We start from the raw sequence: 16,544 nt of genomic DNA on the forward strand, positions 1-16,544 counted from the left end.
GTTTGAAATTGAAAAAAAAATAAAATTAGTGGAAACAGTTAATTTGCGTAGACTGAGAAAATTTGGTTACATGCTCTTGATTTAAACTGTCTAACATCAAATTGTTTTTGCAGGAGAAAAATGAAATTGTTTTAACAAGTAAATAAGTGTTATTTCTTACCAACATGCAAAAAAAGCAAATCAAAAAAAGTCAGATTTTTTCACATTTATCTTTCAGGCTGACCATCTCCATAACTTCATCTTCTTTCGTTTTACAATGGGCTTTGTGGACAGCATAATTGCCAAATGTAAGTGTAAGATTTTTATTTATTTTATTATTTTTTTTAAATACAAGCCACCATTCGAGCAGTTCTTTGGCTTTGACTTGTGATCATAATCTTGAGATACCAGCACTGTATGCTGGCTTTGACCAAAGCAAGTATTTTCCCAATAAGCAAGTATTTTCCCTTTCTTGTTTGTAAACAAAAATGACTTAATCGGGCAAAAAGGCAAAAAGTACGGCCAAGTACGTTAACATGTAGACAAGCCGACTATAAACGATTGTAACAATTACTTTAAAAACTAGACAGCACATTGAGAGATAAATTATGAAATTATAACCTGGTTACTGGACAATGTGCCAACTGTGCCAACAAGCAGTATCAGACACCTGGTAACTGATGATAACAAACATTTGTCTCCAGTGTTCACAAAACACTGCAGACACTGTTATATATATATATATATATATATATATATATATATATATATATATATATGTAGAGTCTTCCCTCGCTATAACGCGGTTCACTTTTCGCGGTCTCGCTGTATCGCGGATTTTTTTTAAGTGCAATTTTGCATATTTTTTTACAGTAATATACACATTTTATAAAATTTATGGGCGGCACGGTGGCCGAGTGGTTAGCACGTCCGCCTCCCAGTTCTGAGGACTCCGATTCGAGTCCAGGCTCCGGCCTTCCTGGGTGGAGTTTGCATGTTCTCCCCGTGCCCGCGTGGGTACTCCGGTCTCCTCCCACATTCCAAAGACATGCATGGCAAGTTAATTGGGTGCTCCGAATTGTCCCTAGGTGTCCTTGTGAGTGTGAATGGTTGTTTGTCTCTGTGTCCCCCGCCTACTGCCCAGAGCCAGCTGAGATAGGCGCCAGCACCCCCCGCGACCCTAGTGAGGAATAAGCGGTCAAGAAAATGGATGGATGGATGGATAAAATTTATGAAGGTTTGAACATTGTCAATGTTTGAACAAGAGAGAAATGGGAGAACATGTAAATGCCTCAATGAGAAAAGTGTATAAATTGTGCGGTCGGGGATTTTTGAGCCTTAAAACATTTATAAGAGTTGTAAAACATAAAGCTAACTACTTCGCGGATTTCATTTATTGCGGGTATTTTTTGGAACCTAACTAACCCCAGCGGAAAACAAGCACGAACACTATATGCATATTACGTTTATTATGTTTTTTTTTCTCTCTCAATGGGCAGCGCAACGTCTTGTGCAGCGCTGCCTTATCATTGAACACAAAATATTACTGTCTAAGTCACTGTTGTACAAAAAAAAATGTATATTTTCACAAAAAGCTCGTTTTTCTCTTAATATTTTTGTATTTTCGCTAATGTCACTCAAATGGCCAAATTTCAAATGGTGATTATTAAAGAATCGAATAGGGTAGAAACATTTTTTTTTTTCTAATGAAAGAATGGAATCCAATCTTTCATATGGTATCCACCATATTTATGTCGTTTTTGGATAACGTTTGGCAGTCAAAGAGTTAAAGAGTTCAAAATGAGTGCAAAACTGTCCAGGGTGTGACCCACACAGTACACTTATGTTTAGTGTTATTTGCGTGTGTGCATGTGTGTGTTGTGTGGGTGTGCGTGCGTGTGTATCTATTGCAGACATTGCCACTGTTGTGGGATACCTGGTGGTAAGCAGGCCATTCTTAAACCTCTCCCACCCGCGACATCAGTCCAGCACACAGTCTGAGCTACTGGAGGTAAGCGATAGCACTGATGCGCATACACAGCAAAAAATGCATATCCAATGCCCATTCCCGAATTGTATTTACAATTATTGGAGTTACCGGTGGGACACTGGTGGTTCTGGACAGTTTTAACTGTTGTGGCAAAGCAGTGGCATGAGGTTCAGTTGGGAGGGTGGAAGTTACTGTGGCCTTAAACAATTCTAGCTATAAATCAGGGGTGTCCAAACTTTTTCATTTGAGGGCCACATAAAGAAAATCAGAAGGACGTATCATATTGTGAGGTTGGCGGCAATACCCAGCCCTACATTTGATCGAGAGGGCTTGAGATGTCCCAATGTGACTTGGTATTATCAAGCAACACAACTCAGTTGTATGATGTTCTATTTCTCGATATATGACCCCCCCTCAGTGGTTTGAGATGGAATCACATGACCTCAAATTTCCTATTCCCCATTACTTATACTCAGATTTAAATAGCAGGTTGCTAAAACACACAAAGAATCCAATAGTAAAGCATATGATAAGAGTCTGGTTTACTGCAAAAAAATATCTAAGGGAACCAGTTAACGCTTTCTCGATTTAGTCCAATATGGGGCAACCAGATACAGTCAAACCTCGGTTTTCGAACATAATCCGTTCCAGAAGGCTGTTCCAAAAGCGAATTGTTCGAAATTTTTCCCATTATAATTAATATAAATAATTTTAATCCGTTCCAAGTCTAAAAAAAAAACTTTTTCCAAGTTTTCTTTTGACTATTTAACACCATAAACTGCACTGTATACTGTTTACCATAAATAGAAAAGGGTAGAAATTGACACTGTTTTATTTTAATAGAAGATATCCTATCTAAAATGATGAAAAAAACAAAATGCCCTTGCTTTCTTTGGATCCATGATTAGGGGCTAATACACGATGCAAAACTTAAAAAAAAAAAAAAAAATCAGATTTACGTAAATAACAATGAACAGGTCTGCACCGAACGAACTTTGAACACGAATGTGCTATGGAGGAAGCATCCTGGGCATTTGAGTTAGCCGAGTGAGTTGCGTTCAGGTACGCTCGGCTTTTTCTCCCGAGTGGGTCGCGTTCAGGTACGCTCGGCTTTTTCTCCCGAGTGAGTCTCGTTCAGGTACGCTCGGCTTTTTCTCCCGAGTGAGTCTCGTTCAGGTACGCTCGGCTTTTTCTCCCGAGTGAGTCGCGTTCAGGTACGCTCGGCTTTTTCTCCCGAGTGAGTCGCATTCAGGTACGCTCGGCTTTTTCTCCCGAGTGACTCACGTTCAGGTACGCTCGGCTTTTTCTCCCGAGTGACTCGCGTTCAGGTACGCTCGGCTTTTTTGGCAAGGCAAGGCAAGTTTATTTGTATAGCACATTTCATACACAAGGCAACTCAATGTGCTTTACACGAGGTAAGACAACACATAAGCATCAAGAAACAGTAGTTAACATTCAGAGGAAAAAAATAAATAAATAAAAATAGGTTACAAAATTTACTAAAAAAAACAAAAAAAAAACAAAACAAAAAAAAAAACACTTAATTAAAGCTGTTTAAAAGTCCCTAATCAAAGGTATAAGAAAAAAGCAAAGTTTTTAACCTGGATTTGAAAGCATTTACACTCGGGGCTGACTTCACTTCTGTTGGCAGCCTATTCCATCTGTGTGCAGCATAATAGCTAAATGCAGCTTCACCATGTTTGCTTCGAACTCTGGGTTCCACTAGTTGGCCCAAGTCTGTAGATCTCAGAGCCCTGCTGGGTTTGTACTCAATCAGCATTTCTTGGATATATTCAGGACCCAAACCATTTAGTGATTTATAGACGAGTAGCAGAACTTTAAAATCGATTCTACAGCTGACAGGGAGCCAGTGTAAATCCTTAAGTACTGGAGTAATATGTTCTGATCTTTTTGTTTTGGTCAGAACTCGAGCTGCAGCGTTCTGAATGAGCTGCAAGTGTCTCATGTTCTTTTGAGAGAGTCCAGTCAGAAGACCGTTACAATAATCTAGTCTGCTGGAGATAAAAGCATGGATAAGCTTCTCTTGGTCTGCTTGAAGCATGCATTTTTGGACGAGTTCTGAGACATAAAATTCTCGAATTTTCTGGTCGAAAACCGATTTGATCAAGAACAGAAGCGTTCGAAAATCGAGGTTTGACTGTATTCACACCTGGGAGGTCGGATGCAATGTTTAAACTATGGCACTCGAGGGGGTTGAGGATGATTGGAGATCTGTATTTGCCCGACTCTTATATCATGATGTCCTTTGAACAGCTGCGAGTTAAGTTTGGTATTGACAGGAAATACTTCTTTAAGTATTTACAGCTCAGAAGTTTTGTTAAAGCGAAACTAGTAATTACTAGTAATAGTAGTAGTAGTACTAGTAGTAGAAACAGTCGTAGTGTTACTAGTTAATGACAAATACAAACCCATCCACGCATTCTCAGTTGGTAGTCGGCACTAGACACCTACCATAAATTACTAGAAGAGTGAAGTTTTTTCATTCATCTATTTGTAAGCAATGCCTATACTCCTCTTTCATATCTTTGGATGCTGGTGCTGAAAAAAAAGGGATGATCAGTAGTGTTTTCCGACATCGATACTGTTATCGGCAGAGGCCCCGATACTACATTACAACAGTGGTATCGAGTACTAACAAGTAACATGCCGATACCATTAATTCCAACGATAATATATGACTTTGGATGCTGCATCTTGTGTCTTGCTTGTGCATGACATTCACTGATAGGTGACATGTTCACTGCATGCCGATCTAAGATATCCTGTTGGCCTTTGAATGCTTTGAACCAATGGCAGGCATCGGCCGATACTGCAAACCTGGGTATCGGAATCGGTATCGGGGGCAAAAAAACAAAAAAAACGGTATCGGAACAACACTCATGATCAGCAAACTTCAGCTAAAATCAGCACAAAAAAAGTATGCCATGTCAGTCTACTTGGCACAAATCACAACTCCTCGTCCAATCAGATGGCACCTTAACACCTCAACTGCTCCCAATAACGTGCAAATAAGTTTTTTTTTTTTTGTTGTTTTAAGTGTCCCAAAGACGTATTTTTGTTTTACGTTTTTTTTTTTTTTTTTTTTTTTTTTTTTTTTATATGGTAGAGCATACAGAAGGCTTTGATGTAGCCTCTCAACTGCAGTTGCAGAAATGGTAGTTATTACACGGCCAGCTGTTGGCAGCAGAGCAAAGGAGATCAACCCATGGCCATCTAGAAAAAAAGCTCAATTACTTGCAATTTTAAATAGATTTGTGAAAACTGATGAAACTTAGCTCTCTTCTAATGCTAATTGCTGCAAAACGGAAACAGATAGAAACATACTTTTTTTTCTGATGAAAGAAGAGACTTTAATCTTTCTTTTGATAGGTTCCATGCTTTTATAGCAATAGAACACAATATTGTGTGGGCCTTGCAAAATCAGTCAAAATCCAGTAAAACAGCTGGGAGCGAATGGGATTGCTTCTGTGAAAATGGCTGGGAGTGAATGAGTTCAAGTCACGTCACTTCAGCATAGGGATGTCACAATAAGGGCAATATCGTGATATCGTGATATGAAAACTGCCACAATATCGTCGTCGTCATGTTCACAATATTTAAAAGGAACACATCTGTTAAAAAAAAGTCTGGTTGATTTCCATTTGTGCAGTTCTAGCACCCTCTAGTGGCTAGTTTTTTAGTGCAATTTAATTTTCATTAGGTATGTTTTGGCCTTCTATGTTTAAAATCTATGCCAATTGTTAAAGGGGAACCTAATTTGCTTGTGAAGCGATCAATGTGTGCTTGCATTACCAAGTACGTGCCTCAATATTATAAGAGATTGTAGGTGGTTTATATGCATTGATGTTGTGTACAAAAGCACAACTTTTTTTGCTTTTTTTTTTTAGTATGAGCTCTTTTTTACAATATTGTAATCTTTTTTAAATCTCGCCAATGCCCCCACAATATCGTGATAATTATCGTATCGTGACCTTCATATCGTGACAATATCGTATCGTGATGTTTCGATATCGTTACATCCCTAGTTCCATTCATAACATTATTCATAATAAATAAGCTGAAGGTGAACGGGATGGACTGGCCAAGCATGTGTTCAGATATAAACCTTAGTGGGCCATCCTAAAATGGAGAGTAGAGAAGCACAAGTGCGCTAACATCCACTAACTCCATAATGCCATCATGGGTGAGTGGAAGAGAATTCCAGTGGCAACCTGTAAAGCTCTGCTAAACTCAATACCCAAAACAAAAAAATGGCAGTGACATTTTGGCACAGTTCACGCAGAAAAGTTGAGTTGTTGTGATAACTTTTTACATGAACTCACCTTTGTTGCTAGTGGTTTATACTTTGTGTTAGACGATGTGTTTGAGTTTTTAGGGTACAGTGAATTTAACGGTGACAAAGCTGTACATTGCCTACATTACATTGTAGCAAGTTTTCCCATGAACTATAGGGAAAATATTTACAAAAATGTGATGGATTACCCACTTTTTTAGATACTGTAGCTTGGTTAAATTTTTCATCCACCCACTGCAGACCGTTTTGAAAATCATAAAATCCATACATCCATACATTTTCCAATGAAAATGACCCGAAATAAAAATTAATTAGCTTTTAAAATGTGGAGCGCATGTGTTCACTCTTACGCAATTTTGGACATATTTTCTGTAGGATTATTACCAGAGTGGGAGGATGCTCCTTCGGATGTCTCAGGCTCTTGGCAGGATTGTTCTCGCTGGTCGTGAAATGACTCGGCTCTCAGGGTAAGTATTTACTTTTATAAGGCAACAACAATTTTGCAAGCACTGGTCTCATTTGCTTTCACCATTTTTTTCTAATTGTTGCTCCTCATGAACTACTGTGTGCAAACACAAATGGTGTGAGTGAATGGTATATTAGTAAGATATCCATCCATCCATCCATTTTCTTGACCGCTTACCGCGGGGGGTGCTGGCGCCTATCTCAGGTGGCTCTGGGCAGTAGGCGGGGGACACCCTGGACTGGTTCCCAGCCAATCGCAGGGCACACAGAGACGAACAACCATCCACACTCACAAGCATGCATGTCTTTGGAATGTGGGAGGGGACCGGAGTACCCGGAGAAGACCCACGCGGGCACGGGGAGAACATGCAAACTCCACCCAGGAAGGCCGGAGCCTGGACTCGAACCGGAGTCCTCAGAACTGGGAGGCGGACGTACTAACCATTCGACCACCGTGCCAACCTTTATTAGTAAGATATCGTGTAAAAATGTAAACTGCAAATTTGTAATACTGTAAGTTGTTTACATTCTGTGTGTTTGTGTGTATATCCATCCATACATCCATCTATTCATCGACTTACACTTATCCAAGCTCGGGTCAGGTTGCGGGGGCAGTAGCTTTCGCAGAGAAGACCAGACTTCCCCCTCCCCAGCCACTTCATCGAGCTCCTCTGGGTGGATTCTGAGACATTCCCCGGCCAGCCGGCCAGCGTGTCCTGGGTCTTCCCCCGGGCCTCCTCCTGGTGGGATAGGCCCAGAACAACTCACCTGGGAGTCGTCCAGGGGTCATCCTATTCAGATGCCTTAGCCACCTCATCTGGCTCCGCCCAGTGTGAAGGGGCACCAGCTCGACTCTGACCCCCTCTTGGATAACAGAGCTTCTCACCCTATCTCTAAGGGAGATCCCGGACAGCGGACTCTCAGCGACGGAAGCTCTTTGTGGACACTTGTATCCGGAATCTTGTTCTTTTGGTCACGATCCATAGCTCGTGACCTTACATCACGTTCACACTGAATGCATAACGGATGCGAAGTAGTTTGCCTTACGGACAGCAATTCACACCGAGTGCGTTGTGTGAGCTATACATGTCTGGAAATCTGCACCCGCGAGACCACAAGATCACGGTGGTTCATGCTGAAAAATTGAGTTCTTGCAATAACAACTGTGTATATAGAGCACTACTTGTAAACAATAGCCACGCTTCGCTCTACCGATCCACCTGTCCATAAGCCGTCATCTTAACGTGATGGAGGGGTTTGTGTGCCCCAATGAACCTAGGAAAAAAGTTGTCTGGGGCTTCATGCTCCTGTCAGGGTCACCACTGACAAACACATACGAGATGAGAAACCAAACTGAGAATGGCTCAAATACCCCTTATGATATATATGGACTTAATTTTCCCTTGCTAGGACGCAGGTGACAGTATCTCCCGTCTGGACTGGAGCCAGACTTGGGGGAGAGCCTTGTTGGCGAACGCCTGGTGGCCTGGCCTGCACCCATGGAGCCTGGCCAGGCACAACCCGAAGAGATGACATGCCCTTCTCATGGGCTTACCACCTGTGGGATTGGCCAAAGGCGTCAGGTGCATAGAGAGTTAGGGTGGCGGCCAAAGGCGGGGACCCTGGCAGTCCGATCCCCAGCTACAGAAGATGGCTTTTATTTGCTTACTCAGCCAATCTTGGAGGAGTGACTGTATGAAAGATGGATAAACACGGAGTATAGTATTAGGTAGTTTTAGAAATCCGAAACAATTTTTCCCATTATAATTAATGTAAATAATTTTAATCTGTTCCAAGTCTTAAAAAAAACTTTTTACCATAAATAGAAAAGGGTAGAAATAGACACTGTTTAAGTTTAATAGACGATATCCTATCTAAAATGATGAAAAAACAAAACAAAATGCACTTGCTTTCTTTGAACCCATGGTTAGGGGCTAATACACGATACAAAAAAAAAAAAAAAAAAGTCAGGTTTGCGTAAATAACAATGAACAGGTCTGCTCCGAACAAACTTTGAACACGAATGTGCTGCGGAGCACGAAGCATCCTGGGCATTCGAGTTAGCTCGGCTCCCGAGTGCGTCGTGTTCAGGTACGCTCGGCCTTTTCTCCCGAGTGAGTGGCGTTCAGGTACGCTTGGCTTTTTCTCCTGAGTGAGTCGCGTTCAGGTACGCTCGGCTTTTTCTCCCGACTGAGTCGCGTTCAGGTACGCTCGGCTTTTTCTCCCGAGTGAGTCGCGTTCAGGTACGCTTGGCTTTTTCTCCCGAGTGAGTCGCGTTCAGGTACACTCGGCAGAAATTTCTCCCGAGTGAGTCGCGTTCAGGTACGCTCGGCTTTTTCTCCCGAGTGAGTCGCGTTCAGGTACGCTCGGCTTTTTCTCCCGAGTGAGTCGCGTTCAGGTACGCTCGGCTTTTTCTCCCGAGTGAGTCGCGTTCAGGTACGCTCGGCTTTTTCTCCCGAGTGAGTCGCGTTCAGGTACGCTCGGCTTTTTCTCCCGAGTGAGTCACGTTCAGGTACGCTCAGCTTTTTCTCCCGAGTGAGTCACATTCAGGTATGCTCGGCTTTTCCTCACGACTGAGTCGCGTTCAGATATGCTCGGCTTTTTCTCCCGAGTCGCGTGGTACGCTCGGCTTTTTTCAGTTTGGTCGAGAGACGATTTTTTTGGATGAGTTCTGAGACATAAAATTCTCAAATTTTCTGGTCGAAAACCGATTTGGTCGAGAACAGAAGTGTTCGAAAACCGAGTTTTGACTGTACATTTGAGGTTGCTAAACCCCGCATTATAACCAGAGCTAAAGTATTACCAAGTATGGATAAAGTATATCCAAGTATTCACGCATGCGGGAAAGCATTTTCCGTGCTGTTTCAGCACCGCCACCTGGCGGGTGGTAGGGACGAAATACAAGTAGAACCAATTCAATTATCGTCTGAAATGCTACAGTAAGCGGTTCTAACAGGGAATTCATATGAATATTTAAGTCATCCAATTCGAAGAAAGGCTTTCGAAGAAAGTGATCTAATATTTATAAAACCGATTGTTAATAGAGTAGGTTGATCTGAGCTATAATTAACATTACAGAATTCTTAGTTATAATATTAATAACATTAATAACATTGCTTGCCTGCCTGACGTAGCTCGGGCATCTGTTTTGGATACCTCATGGACACCTCCCTCGAGATGTGTTCTGGGCATGACCCACCGACAGGAAGTGCCGGGGACAACCCAGGACACGCTGGAGTAACACCTTTGGGATCCTGCCGGATGACTGGTTGAAGTGGCTGGGGAGAGGGAAGTCTGGGTTTCCCTCCTAAAGCTGCTGTCCCCGCGACCCGACCTCGGATAAGCGGAAGAAGATGGATGGATGGACGGATGGATGGATGGATGGATGGATGGATGGTAAATGGGCAGCTACTCTTCACCACAATAGTTGAGTGGTTAAAGCAATGGACGGACATGTGGAAGATCAGAGTTTGATTCCCACTTGGGACAAGTTTTAGCAAAACTCAGTTATTTCTGATCTCATGGTTGTTGTCTTTTCCTTCCCCACAGATTCACAACTCGTATCACTGAATTGATAAAAGTCCTGACGGATTTAAATTCTGGCAAATATGAACGTACCATGGTGTCCCAACAGAAGGGTATTTATTTGTTTGTTGCTGTCATATTACTTTTCATTGCCACAGCTGTTTTTCTTAGTATGGAGTGATACAATAGTTGATGTGAATGTAAGAGTACACATTATACATTTTTCAACTAAAATCCCACACACTGCATGCCATCTGAGTAGGGCTTCGACAACGATGTTCCGGTCCAAAAGAGGCTCCAGGTGTCGTCACGCTGTCACGCTGCGTCTGCACTCTCCGGCGGTGCCAACGATAGAGTCGCGGGAGAATGCGCCAAATTTGGTGTCGGTGTTCCGGCCCGAAAGGCTCTGAGTGCGGAAGCTCAGTCATGCTGGATACACTGGCACGCAGTTCACGCCGCCACGCTGTGGCTACTCTCTGGCGGTGCCGACGATAGAGTCGCGGGAGATTGCTCCAGCTTTAGCGTTGGTGTTCCGGCCCGAGAGGGGTTCCAGGTGCGGACACGCCGCCACGCTGCTCAGGTCGCCATGCTGCTCATGCCGCCACCCATGCGACTCCACGGGGGACACGGTCGAACGCCTTCTCCAAGTCCCAAAGCACATGTGGACTGTTGGACGAACTCCCATGCACTCGTGAGGATTCTGCCAAGAATGTTGAGCTGGTCCACTCTTCCACGCCCGGGACAAAAATCGCACTGCTCCTCCTGAATCCAAGATTTGACTTCCCGACGGATCTTCCTTTCCAGCACCCCTGAATAGACCTTACCAGGGAGGCTGAGGAGTGTGATCCCCCTATATTTGTCAAACCTTGTTGACGCCGTCCCCAGAGATAGGAGAGTCCACCTCAGAGTTTCCAATAAAAGGCATGTCGGTGGAATTGAGGAGGTCTTCGATGTATTCTCTCCACTGGCTCATGACGTCGCGAGGGCAGCAGGACCCCATCTCCACTATACATAGTGTAAACAGTGCACTGCTTTCCTCTCTGAAGCTGGCGGATGGTGGACCAGAATCTCCTGTCCGGAAGTCGTTTTCCATGGCCTCAACAAAATCATCACAAGCCCGAGTTTTTGCCTCAGCGTTCACTGAAGCCACGTTCCGCTTGGCCTGCCGGTACCTGTCAGCTGCCTCCGGAATCTGACAGGCCAAAAAGGCCTGATAGGACTCCTTAAGATTGACGACATCCCTTACTGCTGGTGTCCACCAGTGGGTTCAGGGCCGCCTCAACAATGGAGGAACGGAACATGGTCCACTCTGACTCGATGTCCCCTCCCCCAGGAGGCTCTGCCGGAGGTGGGTGTTGAAACTCTTTCTGACAGGGGATTCTGCCAGATGTTCCTAGCGGATCCTCACATTACGTTTTGGTCTACAGGGTCGGACCGGCATCTTCCCCCACCGTCGGAGTCAACACACCACCAGGTGGTGATCAGTTGACATCTTCGCCCCTCCCTTTACCCGAATGTTCAACACATGCGGCCACAAATCCAATGACACAACTACAAAATCGATCATCGAATTACGGCCAAGGGGTTGTCCTGGTGCCAAGTGCACATATGGACACCCCTATGTTTGAACATGGTTTTTGTTCTGGACAATCCGTGACGAGCACAGAAGTCCAATAACAAAACACCGCTCAGGTTCTGATTGGGGGGGCTGTTCCTCCCAATCACACCCCTCCGGGTCCCACCACGTGAGCGTTGAAGTCCCCAGCAGAACAAGGGCGTCCCCAGAGGAGCGCTCTCCAGCACACCCTCCAAAGATCCAAAAAGGGTGGGTACTCTGAGCTGCTCTTTGGTGCATAAGCACAAACAACAGTCAGGAATCGTCTCCCCCACCCGAAGGTGCAGATAGAGGCTACCCTCTATCTACTGGGGTGAACCCCAACGTGCAGGCGTCAAGCTGGGGGGCAATAAGTATGCCCACACCTGCTCTGCGCCTCTCACCATGGGCAACTCCAGAGTGGAAGAGAGGCCAACCCTCTCGTGAGGATTGGTACCACAGCCCAAGCTGTGTGAGGAGGCGAGTCCGACTATATCTAGTCGGCACTTCTCAGCCTCGCACACCAGCTCGGGCTCTTTCCCCGCCAGAGAGGTGCCATTCCATGTCCCAATATCTAGTCCCCGTCTTTGGCTGCTGCCCAGCTCACTGCGCATCCAACCCCTTTGACCCCTCCCACAGGTGGTGAGCCCATGGGAAGGGGGACCTACGTTGCCTTTACCAGGCTGTGCCCGGCCAGGCCCCATGGGTACAGGCCTAGCCACCAGACGCTCCTCTTCGAGCCCCACCTCCAGGCCTGGCTCCAGAGGGGGGGCCCCGGTGACCTGCATCCGGGCAAGGAAAACCATGATCCATTTTTTGTAATCATCATAAGGGGTCTTTTAGAGTTGCATTGTCTGTTCCCTCACCTCGGATCTGTTTGCCATTGGTGACCCTGCCGGGGCATAAAGCCCCAGACAACATAGCTCCTAGGATCATTGGGACACGTAAACCCCTCCACCACGATCTGGTGACGACTCACAGAGGAGTCAAAACTATATAACTGTCGATAACGACTAATACTTAACCCGTCATACCACCCAAGTCTATGTTGTATGAAAATGGAGAAGACATTTTGTTGTTGTGTTTTTTTCTTAACATGTTTGCAAGTTCTGTAAGAATTTCTGGAGTTTTGTGATTAACGTCTACAGCAACAATTGTCAACTGTTACATTATTTTGAATATCAAAATCATATTGAATTGATAATCATATCGCTCCCAAACTTAATCGAATCGTTTCGAACCGTTCTGCTCTGAAAGATATCGTTTTTCAATCGCAACCTGCGTATCGAGACACGAATCAAATCGGCCTCATGCCAGAGATTCTTACCCCTAAATTGCCATTAATTAATCATTCAGTCCTAGGTCTCAGTAATAATTGATGTTAAAAAAAATAATACAGAAAATAAGTGGACTGGCTATGACATGGTGTATTTCACTTACAGATTTTGACACAACAGAAAGTCTGACACTCGTTCCCGGAAAAGGTCACATTATCAACAGAGATAACATCATTAAGTAAGTATCTTTGTACCTCTTTGTCTTTTGTTTTTTGTTTTTTTTTCTTAAACTGTATTTTGTTTTGCAGATTTGAGCATACTCCTTTAGCAACACCGAATGGAGACATTCTAATCAAAGATCTCACATTTGAGGTAAAGTGATTCCTTTTATTGTGGTTTCCTTTTTGCAAAACTGTAACTCAATCTTTGTTAGTTACCGTTAATGCCTCGTTATACTTTCCAATTTGTTTTATGAATACTAGAAGGTGAATTCATTATGTAAAAGTAGTTTTCAGTATTTTAACATGCTTCATTTTCTTGCCTGCTGAAGGTGAGTTCTGGCACCAATGTTCTTGTCTGTGGACCAAATGGATGTGGCAAGAGTTCATTGTTCAGAGTCCTTGGAGAGGTATGTTTTTGTATAGAGCAAAATAACATTTTTCGTCTGCTATTCATATCATGGACACTAACTACACTAACAGACAGAGGTGTGAAAGACTAGTCAGAGTGAACAAATCAAAGGTACCATAATTAACCTCTTTACGGGGGCGGGATATAAAAACGTAAACAATACATACCGGTTACATTTTCTCTCACGATGTCCTCTGAAACCCTCCGTCTTTTTGCACAGTATCGTATAATGCTGTCATTGTCAACCCTCACTCTTGTGATTGTACGAATACAGTAAAACCTCCGCTGACGAACGCTTAACCTCACAAACTTTTCGCGAGCATATAGTCTCTGCAGACTAGGGGTGTGCTCAAAAAATCGATACGGCAATATATCGTTGCGAGCCTCATTACAATACGCGTATCGATACGCAGGCGTCAGAATCGATATTGCTCATTAACTTTAAATAGGCAGTTAACGTTTGCCTTTGCAGCTTGCATTGTACCTAAAAAAATAAAAACCAGCAGCTTCTTTGAAGTTAATTGGCTTCAATTAATGCAAAATTAGCTCACCAGTGATTGGACGCTGTGTCTTGCTAAGAAAAATTAAAGGAGAGGAAGAAGATCAACGTTTATTTACTTATAAACTTAACATGGCACGTTTCTTAATGTACCAATTTTCGTATATTTTGTTTAAAAACGAAATAGAATGTTTTACAGGAAAAAAAATTTTTTATTTCCTGAAATATTTCAAATCAGCACATTTTAGAGCTGTAATTTTAATACTTTGATATTTTTCCTCATATCGGCTCATGTCTATTAATAAATGTTCCCGGTGTGTCTTTGAAAGCTGCTCCTTGCTCTGCAGTGCGTGCACATTTAGACCAGGCATGCCGCTAGCTGGTAAACCAGAAGAGCTGCTAACAAAAATATTTTTGGCAGTCAGCACAACAAACATATCCTTTAGGTATACATATGACTGTTTTTATAAAATGCAAGGAAGTGAATGTAATATATCGGGATACGTATCGCCTTGAAGATCAAGTATTGGGATACATATGTATCGCAATACGTATTGTATCGTGACCCCTGCATCGTGATACGTATCGTATCGTGAGGTTGGCGGCAATACCCAGCCCTACTGCTGACGAACTGGTTTTCGGCGGACGAACCAAACCACGCGGTCGAACAGCGCCACGGTGGTGGCCACGAGAAGCTGACGCACGCTCACGGCGTCCCAGTTCGTCGCCCCCTTTCTTTGAGTGCGGACGCGGTTTGTGTTTGATAGACATTTTGGACCATATTGAGTGTACTTTTGCTATTATGGGACCGAAAAAGACCCCACCACAGGCTAGTGTTAAGCCTAATGCTACGTTCTCAACTAAAAGCGAGGGACGGCGGTTCGGCGGCGCATTTGCATTGCAGTCAATGGAGTTCGCGCCACTAAAAAAAGCGAAAGTGCTATCACGTACCTCAAAATAGGAGAAAATAGTGCCACGGCTGTTTAGTCCCAGGAAAGAAGTGAAAATAGTTGGCGGTGCTCACTTTTTGTTGACTCGCTAAAGTGCTCCACTTCCTTGTTCAACAAGGGACACGCCTCCTCCGCTCCGGTGAGCACGCAAGCGCGAATGAACGGCAACCGTTCCATAAACACTCTCCGCGGTGAAACGCTCGCGAATGAAGTAAGTCTGCTACCATCCTTAAGAACTTTAAGAACTACCATCACAAAGGTAAATAAAACGACTTTATTATACAGTACAATTTATTTATTTAATTACAATACTATAGCACATTTATTATACATAAAATAACGTATATTTTTGTGTAGTTTTAAGGCTTATTTAGTAGAAAATTATGTTTTATAGGGACCTGGGAACGGATTATTCTCATTTTAATGGTTTCTTATGGGAAATAAATGTTCGGAAGAAGAACTTTTCGCCTTAAACACACTTTCTGGGAACCAATTATGTTCGTGAGCTGAGGTATCACTGTATTAAGGCAGCAAAGGCGCAAGGTAAGGAAAAACCGCACAAAATAGGCAAAATCCTGGATACTCCAGCGACCAAAGCAAGGAGCTTACCCAAACCTTTTTCAAGAGCTGGAATTGCGGGAAACCGCCGAATTCAACAATTTAGCCTGGCTTTTCTCTAAGCAGTTCCATATGCTGAAGGTCTAGGCTTTCCATCAGTACAGTCGCTAGCTAACAGTCAATCACAGTGATCAAATGACGGAGATTCAACATATCGAATTTGCAGATAACACCCCCCGACGTACTCCAATTCGATCCAACTTTAAAGATCCCGTTATGAGCTTTGCAGCAATTACACCAACCATCCTCTGGACGCCTTAATACTGCATCAAAAGAAATGTTCACGAAATTGTACCTTGTTGTAGAGTTGCAGTCTCCACGAGGAAGGTCTACTGTTAGCCTAGCATCAAACGAACAGATTTTGGTGGGCGTGGCCAAGGCACGCCAGACTTCTGTGTGTTTTTGACTACAAAATGAGTTGGGCGTGGCCAGTCTCATCTTTTCTCTGTGCTCCTGTTTACAAACAGTCTTCACGTCTGCACCTGAAGTAATATTGGCTATTAGTTGCAATAGTTGGCATCGATCTCGGGATAAGTGAAAGATGTTCTTCTAATCCACGTTTGTATTGTCCCAAATTCCTGAAGCAGTCGTCAGTTAAATGTTTGCCACAAACTGTCAGGGCTGCTAATCCTCCTCACGACCGGGTGCAGCCGACTATCGGGAGATGGATTGCCACCCGACTCTCTGGAGATGTATTGACAC

At 43.6% G+C, this 16,544-nt stretch overlaps 1 protein-coding gene across 3 annotated transcripts in view; it reads left to right on the plus strand.

Moving 5' to 3' along the window:
- Positions 1–16,544, plus strand: part of abcd3a (ATP-binding cassette, sub-family D (ALD), member 3a) — a 301,524-nt gene that overhangs the window by 140,285 nt on the left and 144,695 nt on the right. For all 3 annotated transcript variants that reach the window (XM_077508600.1, XM_077508601.1, XM_077508602.1), the window contains 7 exons: positions 218–287; positions 1,893–1,990; positions 6,660–6,751; positions 10,299–10,387; positions 13,311–13,383; positions 13,454–13,517; positions 13,696–13,773. In XM_077508600.1, coding sequence (XP_077364726.1) covers positions 218–287; positions 1,893–1,990; positions 6,660–6,751; positions 10,299–10,387; positions 13,311–13,383; positions 13,454–13,517; positions 13,696–13,773 — 564 coding nt within the window. The remainder of the gene's footprint in view (positions 1–217; positions 288–1,892; positions 1,991–6,659; positions 6,752–10,298; positions 10,388–13,310; positions 13,384–13,453; positions 13,518–13,695; positions 13,774–16,544) is intronic.

This window comes from Festucalex cinctus, chromosome 20, assembly GCF_051991245.1.
Source record: "Festucalex cinctus isolate MCC-2025b chromosome 20, RoL_Fcin_1.0, whole genome shotgun sequence".
NCBI lineage: Eukaryota > Metazoa > Chordata > Actinopteri > Syngnathiformes > Syngnathidae > Festucalex > Festucalex cinctus.